Source organism: Osmia lignaria, chromosome 13, assembly GCF_051020975.1.
Source record: "Osmia lignaria lignaria isolate PbOS001 chromosome 13, iyOsmLign1, whole genome shotgun sequence".
Taxonomy (NCBI): domain Eukaryota; kingdom Metazoa; phylum Arthropoda; class Insecta; order Hymenoptera; family Megachilidae; genus Osmia; species Osmia lignaria.
The window spans coordinates 563,217-575,414 of record NC_135044.1 but is presented as its reverse complement, the minus strand read 5'-3'; the positions used below and the strand labels follow the sequence as shown (position 1 = coordinate 575,414).

The following is a 12,198-nucleotide window of genomic DNA, read 5'->3' as shown; positions in this document are numbered from 1 at the left end:
AACCATGAAAATTCACGTGCCGTGACAGAAAACGGATTGAACAGACAATAGTTTTCTAGACGAAACAGTCTGCTTTAGTGCCTCGTGGAGAGAGTCTAAGATTGTAAAATCCGGAAGCTTTTTCTTCTTCAAGGCAAGGTAATAGTGCTTGCGTTATTTTCAAGTACTTCATGTTTGCTTACGATATTCCTTCAGATGACGTTCAAATCTCTGATGAACTTTGGAAACTTCGCCAAAGGGCCTTATCATCCTGGCATCGATAGATACCACAACTCTAATGGATACCATCATAGTGGTTCTGGTGGCTATTATCATGGCTCACGAGGGTAATTAATATCAATTAATATCAGGGCCAACTTTGAGATTTCGGGGGTCCGAGGCGAGCCCCGAAAAAGGGCCCCTTCACATATATGACAAAATTTATCAAATTAACATTAAAGCTTGTATAATTAATTTAGATTTGCATTTATATCAATTAATAATCAAGTAAACATTACTCTTTTTGCATTCTTAGACGCAAAATCGTTTTATGGGGGCCTTAGGTGGCCGCCTAGTCTGCCTAGACCCAAAACCAGCCCTGTTTAATACCTATTCAAATGTGACTATTTAACGTTAAACCAAATTGAGTAATTTTTGTAGAAGCTACAAGGGTAAAGGCGGAAGTGGAGCAGCGTTGAGTGCGTTGACCTTGCTCGCCTTCCTGTTCCTCATAAACGTGATGCAGGTAATTATCAGTGGAACTTTCTGTTGTGGAAGGAGGTCGAGGAAGGATCTACTTCCTGTTGATTTGTCGTGTCTGAAAGAGAATATTTAATTGTGTCCACCCCAATGGTGATATGGGTCCACCCCAAAATCCCGACAGCCAATAACCCGACACCCAAAATCCCGACAGCCTAAAATCAAAATCAAACCGACACATCCGAAATACACAAAACTAACTCAACCACGCCAAACAACAAAACTAACCTAACCTAACCAAGAACACGGAGTTTTGGTAATCGGGATTTTGGGCTGTCTGGATTTTGGCTGTCGGGATTTTGGGCTGTCGAGATTTTGTGTGCCACTGAAAGATATAACATCTCCAACAGTTCTAAGCTTCAAATGTACCATTGTTCAATCATACTTATCGTTTCAGCAATCCATGCAAGATAACAATACAATGGCAACAACCACGACATCCACGATAGTGTTAAGGAACGATGATCAATCGGTGGTCGCAGATGTAAAAGAGGAGAAGGACATCAAGAAGGACGAGGTGAAGCACGACGGTATCTATGGGACATCGATAAAATCCAAGATCCAAAGGCTTAACAGTCAATATATTAATTAAATGAAATTAATTTGTACATAATGATTCGTACAAGATGAATGGTAGTTCACATAGAGAGGATGAAGAAATTAGTTTGAAGCTTATTCTTTTCGTACCGGTTAACGATCCGCCCAGAAGGGTCATCAGTTTTATTAAGATAATATTTATTTGAATCATTCTGTAACAATTCCTTAAAACAGATGTGCTTCGAAATATCATATATGTATAGCATACATCCCATACTTTGTTTTATTGGAATTTTTGTTTTATTGTGTGTGTGTGTGTGATTTTCTTTTCTCTCTTTCTCTCTCTCACTCTCTATACATATATATATATATATATATATATATTTATTTATATTTTGTTTGTAAGTTATATAATAGCAGTATAGCTCCTTTGAGAATAAACATACATATATATACAGCGAAAAAAATCTTGGATTTCTTATTCACTTCATTTTGTAATTCACCCGCGAACGAATATGAAGATCGAACTTCCGGTAATTTGACGCGGAACTCAGTCGAAAGATATAATATATATATTTTTATATTTATATTTATAAGAATAGACTCTATAGGAATAATTTAATGCTGTTTCTGAGAAAATAACAGGCTTAGAGCCGTCCACGACGAAGCTTTTTCCTCTCCTACAGATTCCTTTTTCTCTACACGTTTCTCTTTTATCTTCTACTATTTTTTATTTTATTTTATTTTATTTTATTTCGTTATTTATCTTCGACCTTTCTCCTCGTCGTTTTGAAACTTTGATTTGTGTTCTGGTTGTAATATTTTCTCTGTGTCTTTATTCTTGACTTTGCAAATTAATTGGCTCTAAATTGAAAGATTCTCAGAAAACTCTCGAGACGTTCGAGAGCCTTCGAATACATATCAATTATTAGAAAATAGATTCAAATGCCAATAGTTTGATCGATGTACCGTTGATAATTCTAAAAGAAGAACTTAAACGATACCTTCAAATGAATTCTGGTTCAGGCAATGTTTTCTTCAAAATCTCAACTCGTGGACGATTCCTTGCCAAGGGATTCATCCGTAACATTAACGATGATCGTTATCAAGCTTGTTTTAATTTCTTACAATTTTTCTGACGGCAAGAGAGCATTCTAGTGTCTAGAGGAACGCAGTTTGAAATGATTGAGCCAGCCGTCAAAACACAAACATTATTTTATTCTCTTTCTTTGTCCGCTTCTTTTCTCTTTCTCGCTCTCACACACATATGACGTTTCTCTTCGCTTCTTTTTCTCTCTCACACACACCTCTTCAAGATATGCACTCTCTGAAAATTCATTTTTATTTATATACACAACGTTAGAAACATTTAAATATTCTTTTAAATTTCTCGTAGTTCGTCGCGTATCTTAAAAATAATCTTGAACGCTCCTGTGTGTATGTGTATATGTATTGCTAAAGGGAGACTGGATGGTTGATTACCAAGGAATATCCCAATATGGTTTCAGGATGTTCCTTTGAACAACTTTTATATCCATTCAATTCTTGTCTTTCTTCCTCTTTTCTGGGATACAGAAAAGCTTAATCCTTTGCACACGAACGACGATGTATCACAGTTTGAATGTCATTAAATGGCTGAAAAAAAAAGAATGAAATTTGCAATAAAAAGAAGAATTCTTTTCTTTTATCCAATTATAAAATAAACAAACATACAACCTTTAGCGCTCGTAAAGGTAATTTAATCAATGTAGTTCAGAATGCAAAGGATTAACTTACATCCTTGAACACGTCCAGCAAAAGAAAACCTAATCTTCCTCTTTTGAATTTCTTTCATATACAGATTTCTAAAGAACACCATGAAAATCCAAGAGAGAAACTTGGAATTCTTAAAATGTACATGAGAATGAAGAATTTGATCATCAAATCAGCAGATCGATGATCCATGGAAGAAAATCTTCTCTAACGAGTTGATCTTTCGTCTGCAAGTAACAGACGATCTCTAGAGGTTCTCCATATCTCATCATGGTACTAGAAAACTCAATGGATATCGAATACGATGAAGTTGGATTATATCCGACGAAGATGGCAAAGATAAACTATCAACATCTAAGAAAAGTCTCGTCGATCGAAGATCCTTTCATAGATCTCGACGAGCTAGCTAATTACATGATTAACCACTGAACAATTCGTTAAGCTTTACCTTTCAGGTGCCAGTTAGGCTCCTTTTTTATTCCAATGGCAAAAAACAGAATAACCATTCAATTCCTAAACGTGTATACAAGTCTTTCTTTTTTTCCCTTGAATCTCTGTGAACGAAAGAATTTGAAACGCCTTTACAACGCTTCTACGAATCTGAAAATAGACAAAAAGGTATACAATGGCGGCTCGCATATAGGCACTGTGGAACTGCAGCACCCCCTATTTCCACTTGATATTATCGATAACATTTAATATAACGTGTCCTTTCTTCTTTAATTCTTTCGTTATACTTGTACAATATATAATCCTTAAGCTTAACGTCAGTAGCCATTCCCCTGTTAATGAAAAAGATACAAAAATCCTTATATGGAACTGTGCGTTTCACAGTTCCAGCGGCGTAGTGTTTGCCTGCGTGCGCATGCGCATATAGGAAGCTGCGCGCGAGGCTGCGCGGGAGAGAGAGCACTGTCGCTCCCGCAGTGCCGGTTTTTTAAAAACAAAAGCTAAACATTTTCTGAAACAGCACCCCATTAATATTACCTACGAGCCGCCACTGGAGGTATGTGAAATGGAATAACAAAGTAGTGAATGCGAACTGATATTAATCTCGCTCATATGCACAGATTCCAGCATTTAAAAGCAGCATAAACCTTAAATCAGAATACCCTAACGTCCAAGATGAAGGTGCGACTGGTACGATTCTGGTCATTTGATTCTAAACTCGTTACAATAACAACATCTTCTCGTTTTCGTCGTTTCTTATCCGTGGATGGTGGCTCGTTTCTGAAACTATGCTTCAATAATAGAGGCGTTACATTTTCGAATGAAATGTGAATTCCATGGATATGAAGTGCACCATGACTGTGCACCGTTTATGAAATGACGATACACACGAGTTCCTCATACACGCCCACCAAGCACACTGATTTCTTACACGTAATACTGATAGAATGATGTGTCGATGAAATGCACGAAGAAGAAACTCCTCGACTTTTGTACCCAACCGCGATATGAACTAGAGAAAAGGATACTTAGAAAAGACGAGGTTGAGATCCTTATTTAATCATAATTTGCTTTTCTTTTCAACGTTCGATTAATTTCTCATGCGTTTAAATTCTTCTATCAACGAATCACTTACAGATCTAAGTTTATCTACATGATATGAAGCATAGAAAATGTGCTCCCTAATTTTCGAGATCCAGGATACTTTCAAGGCAATTCAAATCCAGCTAGCTAATTAATTTCGATTAATTTTTAACAGGATGGATCTCGAAAAGTTTGAAACGAATAATTTCAAAGGCGAGCCACCGTCGTTAGGAAGCATACCCTAGTGCAAAGTTTCAAGTAACGAGGGAACGAACGAGCTCTCGTGGAAGATTCACGTTTTACTCTAAAACGATTTAGGGACTTTCGCAAAAATGTTTTCATGAAATCGACCGTGAAATATTTCAGAATCGAATTTCAGAAAACATTTACGGCCAACGATGAGAAAAGTCGAGAAAAATTGCAATAACGTTTGACAGTTTCAAGTATACAAGCTGTTTCAAAGAAGATGGTACACGAAAGATGGAAAAGGATTCTTCTGATTTTTTTCCAAGGTGTACATCTTTTTCGAGGCACCCTGTACATTTTGTACGCGTTTGCAGAATAACGAACGACTCTGTGCTTATACATGTTTTCGTTTCGTTAAGAAGGTATTCCCATTTGGAGGGGCTATTTCTAGTTCTAAAAATTACCTAAGACAGCATCTCGAAATAGGAATAACTCGTTAAGAAACTTCTCTATTAATGTGAAGACATCATCGTAGAATAGTATTACGTTCTTGGGGAAAAGGTTCGATAGAAATTCGAGAACACAGCTAGACGCGCGCTAAAACGAGCAACGGAGAACTCGTCTCGAAGAGAGAGTTTCAACGAGGAGAATCTAGAAAAAAAAAGAAATAAGGAGAATAAGGCGAGGCGTGCCGGTGTTTAACTATTATTGGTGCAGGCTGTCTCGTCAGTCTCGTCCTGTGACACGATACTGGACCTGTTCGACCTTACATCCAGGTCTATGCTAAACGGTTTCGAGGAGCCTGCGTACAATGATTGGCTGCCTTCCTCGATGCTCAGGCTACACTCCAGCGAGCTGTCACTGAAAGTACAGAAACAGACCTCTACTCATCACTAGCGTCTTCGAGAATCGCCCTACGAGACCGTTTGTGCTTTGATCGACGATCGTACCCGGGCTTGTTTACCTGACGATGCTGGCACGGTCCATGGATGTCGAGCTAGGTACCGTGCAATTATCGCCGTTACACGGTCGTTCGCCGTTGCTGCTACAGGAAGAGGAGGATGTTCTCGTTGCTGTCGCTTCTTTCATCGACGCTCTTCGCGACTCCTCGTGACACTCGCACCTGCAACGATGGACGATCGATTAAATCGATGCGATCTACTAACCCTGATACGGAGAACTTTTGTCAAATACCTGCACTCCTCTGGTTGAACGTAACTGTACCCGCCCGATTTGCCTTCGTCATCTGATCGGGGGATCGTTTGAATTCTCTTCGGTGCTTTCCTCTTTTCAGGAATCTCCTCGAAATTGATCCAGTTGCTTGGTCTCGTGGACGATCTTGGTGGCAGTGGCGGTGGACTCGGCGATTTCCCAGCACTTTTTCGTCCTCCATCGGGCACTTTGCCTGCAAACTCCATGAACGTGTTCGCCGCGTGCTTCCTCGGACTCTTTAGCTTAAAACTTTCCTCCCGCGGTAAGGATATCTTCATCTTCTCAACGCGACGCTCGTCCAGCGACGTGTGCATCACGAACTCGTCGAGGAGAGTCGGATTTATGGGCGTCGTGGATCGAGGCCTCTCAATGGGGATCGTTCTAAATATCAACGAATGATTTAAGGGACAGTAGTTGAAGAAAAAGAACGGTTAGTAGAGCCGGATCAACGATAGTACAAATTATTTGATAAAAGGGTGTAACAGGATAAGATGGTCAAAAGTGCCCTTGAGCCGATTTTATTCAGCAATGCACCATTTTATAGCTTATAATAAAAAACCATTGTACACAAAGTTTCAACCCTGTATCTCTACCGGGAGGGTAGTTACAGGGTGAGAAAGAAAACGTGATTTTTGCTATGCTTAATAAAATCGACTCAAGGGCACTTTTGACCATCTTATCCTACTATACCCTTTCATCTACGGTAAAATTAGACCCAGCTTCAATCTCACCGTCAACCGTTAATCGCATCGTTAGCTGCATCTGGTTTTGTGACAGTTACCTTACTTCCTGAAGTCGTTGTTTAACCGGCAGCATCGGCACAGCCACGCTTTTCTCCATAGGCAAGGTGGTGGGAACATAGGGGAGATCCTCCTCGAAGCTCTCCTCGTAGAACAAACCCTTTCTCTCATCAGGCAATTCCTCGGCGAGTTTCTCAACCTTGTTTTTGACGAACTCGATCTCAGAGTCTCTCTCCGACTCCGAGCTGTTGTGATCCAGATCGGAAATCACGCTGGACATTTTCGCGAGTCCATCCGCGAGACTGATCAGGTCGTCCAGCAAATTCGAGCTTTTAATTTCCGTGCTCTGTATCACTTGTTCCTTCACCTGTTTCTGTCTACCTTCGTCTATTCTTTCAGGCGGTTCTATCGTTTGTTTAACCTCTTTGCTTCTTCTCTTAGGCTTCGTCGCTTCTTTCTTACCGATCGAATCCTTCGAAGAACTACTGGACACACGATGTTCCGTGTGTTTGCTCTCCACCGTCGATGATTTCCCAACAACCTCGCTCGTTTTAACTTGACCACTTAACTTGGAATCCTTCGAGGAGCTTCTCGAAATTTCTGAATCCTTGGATCCGCTTCGTGGTACCTCATGGTCTAACGCGTACGATCTTGAGGTGGTCTCGATCAGAACCTCGGTTCTGATTCTCGACGGTGGCGGGTAATGTTCTATCGATGCTTCCGTCACTATGCTTCCTGTACGAGGCTCCGACTCGTACTCGTCCAACAGTTTCGTCGGGGTTTCTAATGGAATCGAGACGCTCTCCGACGGCAGCGCTTCCTCGTAGTTTCTATCGTCAGCGTGGAGGCTTATAAAAATCGAGTCGTCCTTGCGGTCCTCCTTTTCCGCGTTAAACCGGAACTCCACGTGACCGATGCTTTCCAAAGACGGGTGTCCTCCGCTGCCCTCTAAGTCGGTCCCACATGAAGCCGCGATAGCCTCGTCGTAACTCTTCTTTCTCTCACGTTTCTTGAACAGACTTAACGTCGACGAGAAGACGCCTTTGTTCTTCGAGTCCTTCTTCAAGCTGGACCCTCTGTCGATGGACACTCTTTCGCGTGACTTCGATCTGCTTCGCAGACTCTCGGTGGTGTCCTTTATCTTTGAGGTCAGGCTACGGCGTGGTTTCGTGCTGGGCGACGGTGATTCTGGGCTCAAAACACTGCTGTCTGTGCGGGCCTTGAAAAGTCGAACATGCGGTGGTCAGAACATGCAGTGTCTTTTTTTCTTCTCGTTAAAGCTAGCGGATCTTCTACAAAGACAAAGCGAGGAATCCATGTGCTGGACGAAGTGAAGAAGCGTAGAAAGCTTAACCTATTCTGTCTATTTTCTATTATCGGTAGCTTAGGAGGAACTACTGTGTCTAATTGGAGGGAGTACCTTGAACAGGGAGGTGAAGCTGCTCTTCCTCGACACGGAAGAGGGACTGGGTGTTCGTGAACCCTCGAGGTCCCGCACTTTCTGATGCCTCGGCAGTTTCGGGCTGCCGGTTACGCTGCTCGTCGTCGGAGTGGTTTGCACGATTTCCTTGAAGTTCTGCGTCTTCTTTCTTTTGTCGTTGAAATCTAACGTGGCTGGTTTCTGAACCTCTTGCGCTTGGTTCTTCGGCGTCTGTTGCTGGGACGTTGTGCTTTGCGTGTCTGCTGACTTCTTCACGACAGGCAGCTACAGTTGCCAAAATATCGTTAAGTTTGCCTGTGTATATTCCAAATTAAGCACTACAGTTTAACTCTGTGAAACCCTTACCTCTATGTTCACCTTCTCTAAAAATCTCTTGGTGATTTCCACCTCCCTCTTGAAGATCTCCTTTCTTTCCTCGCGACCCCGTCTTCGAGGCTTGTCCAAGGGATCCGGTTTCAAGTTTCCATCGACCATCGACACTTTTATACTGTCTGGAATCAACGCTTTGGTAGTGTCAGCCTCTCGTTTCAACAGGATCTTTTCTAGGTCGTCTGTCTCTGGCTTTGATGGCTCTATCAGATTGTCTGCCAGCGTTGGCTTGCTCCCACAGAACGATGTTTCCAGCAGGCATTTGTGTGGGCTAGGTGACCTGAAATGAAAATACTAATTAGCTCTCTTCAGTATTCTTCGGATACGTTGCCACACCTAGTACATAAATTTTCGTGTACCTCGAGGAAGTAGCTGAAACGACAGAGAGTTTGCCAGATGCACCAGAACCTTGGCTACCCACGGAAGAGAGTCTGGAGGTTCTTCCACTGATATTCAACAAAATGATCTCGGAACAGTTGCTGTCTTTGCGTTCACGGTCCAATTTACTACCACTGTAATCTGACTGAGAATCATCCTTTCGTCTTTTGGCGAGTTTCTTCGATTCCCTTCTGAGATCCTGTTCGTGAATCGGATCTTGCAGATCTAATTCTTCCGTCGAGGATCTCAAATCTTGAGCATCCTCTTTGTATCCCAGAGTCAGCTTGCATCCAGCCGGAGGCTCTCCACCTACAATTTCCATTCGTATATTATTAACGACCGAACTGAAGCTCGTTAATTTAATAACTATAGTCCTTTAATCTGTAATAACTGAAGCTAACAGTGCACTATCTATTTTTTAAAGGAATCTACAAACTGTCTTTTACCAATTATATTTCCTTATTATACTCTAAACCAAATATAACACTGTCTACGATGCACAATCTGTGCTATAAATACAACTATAGAGCTACAATATTAATACTGTAATCAGTGATAGTAGGTATATACTGGTTTCTACTAGCATAGTTAGCGCTACGTTATGAAATGAATGCGTTAAGTGTTAACGAAGCAAATGAGAATCGTGTCGCGTTTGTGTGTCACTTGATAGAATCGAGCTTGCTTCTCGAATATAGGACAAACTTCCATTCGATTCTCCCGCAACTTGCGACGCGTATTAATTCGTGGCACGCGTATCTCTAGGGACCATTTAGAACCTCGCGATCGATTAGAACCTGCTTCTCTAACTACAAAATACAAACGACTCTTCCGTGTTATTTCGAAACACATTCAGGAAGAATAAATTAAAATGTTAACAAAAATCAAAGATATTTACCATTAGGTGGTGACATTAATGACTCAACAGTCTAAACTATATTTGTACCGCTACAATTGTTACAATAAATCCTATTACCTTTAAAATCGTAGACAGACCTATCAGAGCTGCAATAGATTATTTTCACCTATGCTTGTACAGAGAAGACAAAAAAGCAGAGGACTAAAAAAGAATGTAGTAGGGTTGTTTCTACGAGCAAAGAAACAAGCTGTCGCTGTTTGGTCGCGTTATCACGACTGAAATTTCCACACGAGAGGAGAAGCTGTAAGGTCTGGCGCATTGTCTAGCTGGGTATAATTGAATTTCGTCACACGTCTCCGTCGAATACCCGTGGAAAATTCAATTTACCCGTGTAAACGATTCAACTTCCAATCTCCAAGATACGCGGAAAACTGTGAGACTTTGCCGCAGTAAAATTGTATATTGCAATCGTTCACGCATCGTCTGCAACAACAGCTCTTCGCTCGAAAGTGTATTGGTTCTGTTTGCCCGAAGATTTTCAATGGTTGACAACGGTGAATTATATTTTCAACTCGAGGGTCGAATAAGAGAACTTGGTAACAATGAGTCACCAACGATCTTATCGTTCCCCTGCTTTGTTCCAATATGACGACAGAAGGGTGCGAATTGTACGTAAGGGGGTGATATTAAAGCTGCTAGCTCGAGTCTGAACGAGTTATGTTTTATATGGTACGAAGAATTCTGATGATTAGCCTGACTTTTTCTTCAGAAATCGATCGTTTCATATGTAATATCTTATAAGGTTCGAACGGTACCGGGGTAGTCCTAGGTGTGGGGGGTGTATGTCTTTAGACGATGGGTACCTGCAAGGAGCTCCCTTTCCGGCGACGAGTCCCTGGAGTTACTATCCTCATGGTGGGAGGAACTGCTCGCCCTGCTGATGTCAATTCTCGGCGTGCTGGGTGTCTTAAGCGAACTACCAGGCGTTGCCGGCGTGGCCACCTCAACGATGCCTGGCATTCGCGTAGCCGGTTCCCCCTGCATTCAAATTCGTAAGGCTGGTTTTGTCGTCGAGTCACAGTGTCACTGTGGGGTGTGGTGATGGTGGTTGGTGATGGTGGTGGTGGTGGTGGTGGACACAGGTGTCTGGCTCTGTTCCGTTCACGGGACAACGGAGCTTCGACTTTCGAACACGGGGATCACGACGCAGGTGAAGCGCGTTCGACGAGATCCTCGACGACAACGAGAACAACTCGAGCGGATCTCGCTCGGAACAGCCGATTTGGAGAGGAGTCAGGGAGGACACAGGGAAGGACTCACGTTTTCCACCTCGTCGGACAGGTCTTCGAAGGATGCTATCGGCGCTGGTCCAAGCTTCCTCTGATGAACGCTCGGTATCTCTGACGCCATATTTTATCCCAATAGTTTAGCCCTCGATGATGCTGGAAAACACCCATCATTTTAGCTTTTATTCGATTCCAATTACTTTTAAGCCTATATATTTTATTCTGTAATTATATTTAAAAAATAAAATAATTTTCCAAAGAATGTAGGGAAAGGCTTTTGTGCTTAAAAAACAATTGCAAACCAGTAATTGTATGCACGCCAAGCAAATTAGGTCATTATATAAATTTTAGTTTTGCTGAATGATATCCGGGGCTACTCGCCTTTTTTCGAATGAGTAAAAACAGAGGTTCCAGTTTATTGCTTGTTGTCTTAAAGTTATTTAATGAATCAAAAAGACCTTATATTTATTACCTGAAAGAGAAATTTTTTTTTTGTATTTTATTAAACTGTCCGGGGCTACCCGCCCTTCCCAATATTTTTTATTTTTAAAAAAATATTATTAACAGTTACTGTCGAGTAGCTGTGATTTCGCTAAACAAAGAAGCTAATTAAAGTCGATGTCAGAACATTTAAGCGAATCGATTAGGTCGCGCAGTAATGTGCAGGATGTGCCGACATTGAGGACCACTTGTCGTATATCAGCGCTGCAATTTTCCATTAAACCATTTCGAAATATTTTTCTTGCGTGACCCTATTACCTCGTCGAGCGATGAAAATGCGGTCACGTCGTTCGTAAAACTTCCTCCAATAATCTCACGAAAAATGATGCGAATTTCTTCGAAGACTTAGAACAATCAGTTTTTGATACCAAGTCTTCTTTTAACACTCCAGTCACTCCGGTAACTTCTCTCCGGTAACTACGCTTTTGATGTACTTAAAAATTTTACCACGCCTCGGAGTTTGTGATATCGTGTTACGCGAATGGTTAGTAAAGAAGTTAAAGATATTCCAAGAAGTTAGAGACGTCGATCCTCTCGTCATTTCTTTTCGTTGTTCCCTTGAAAACGAAACACAACCGTTTTCCTGTCAGAACAATGGAAAAGGAAAATATTTCGACTCGAAGTTGAGTTATTTCAGGAAATATTCAATCATTCCGTGCCACGTGTTAG

The 12,198-nt window shown here is 41.5% G+C and overlaps 2 protein-coding genes across 2 annotated transcripts; one reads left to right on the top strand and one right to left on the bottom strand.

Annotated features, from left to right (window-relative positions):
* Window positions 1-195: 195 nt before the first annotated feature.
* Window positions 196-1,651, top strand: LOC117610283 (uncharacterized). Its single transcript, XM_034337502.2, has 3 exons — window positions 196-326; window positions 640-724; window positions 1,136-1,651. The coding sequence occupies exons 1-3, from the start codon at window positions 196-198 to the stop codon at window positions 1,328-1,330; spliced, it is 411 nt and encodes a 136-aa protein (XP_034193393.1). The 3' UTR covers window positions 1,331-1,651.
* Window positions 1,652-2,472: 821 nt separating this feature from the next.
* Window positions 2,473-11,936, bottom strand: LOC117610279 (uncharacterized). Its single transcript, XM_034337491.2, has 10 exons — window positions 11,788-11,936; window positions 11,063-11,184; window positions 10,606-10,780; window positions 8,868-9,195; window positions 8,485-8,788; window positions 8,119-8,403; window positions 6,740-7,917; window positions 5,941-6,339; window positions 5,711-5,869; window positions 2,473-5,607 (listed from the first exon to the last, which is right to left on the bottom strand). The coding sequence occupies exons 2-10, from the start codon at window positions 11,150-11,152 to the stop codon at window positions 5,445-5,447; spliced, it is 3,081 nt and encodes a 1,026-aa protein (XP_034193382.1). The 5' UTR covers window positions 11,153-11,184; window positions 11,788-11,936; the 3' UTR covers window positions 2,473-5,444.
* Between the last annotated feature and the right edge of the window lie 262 nt (window positions 11,937-12,198).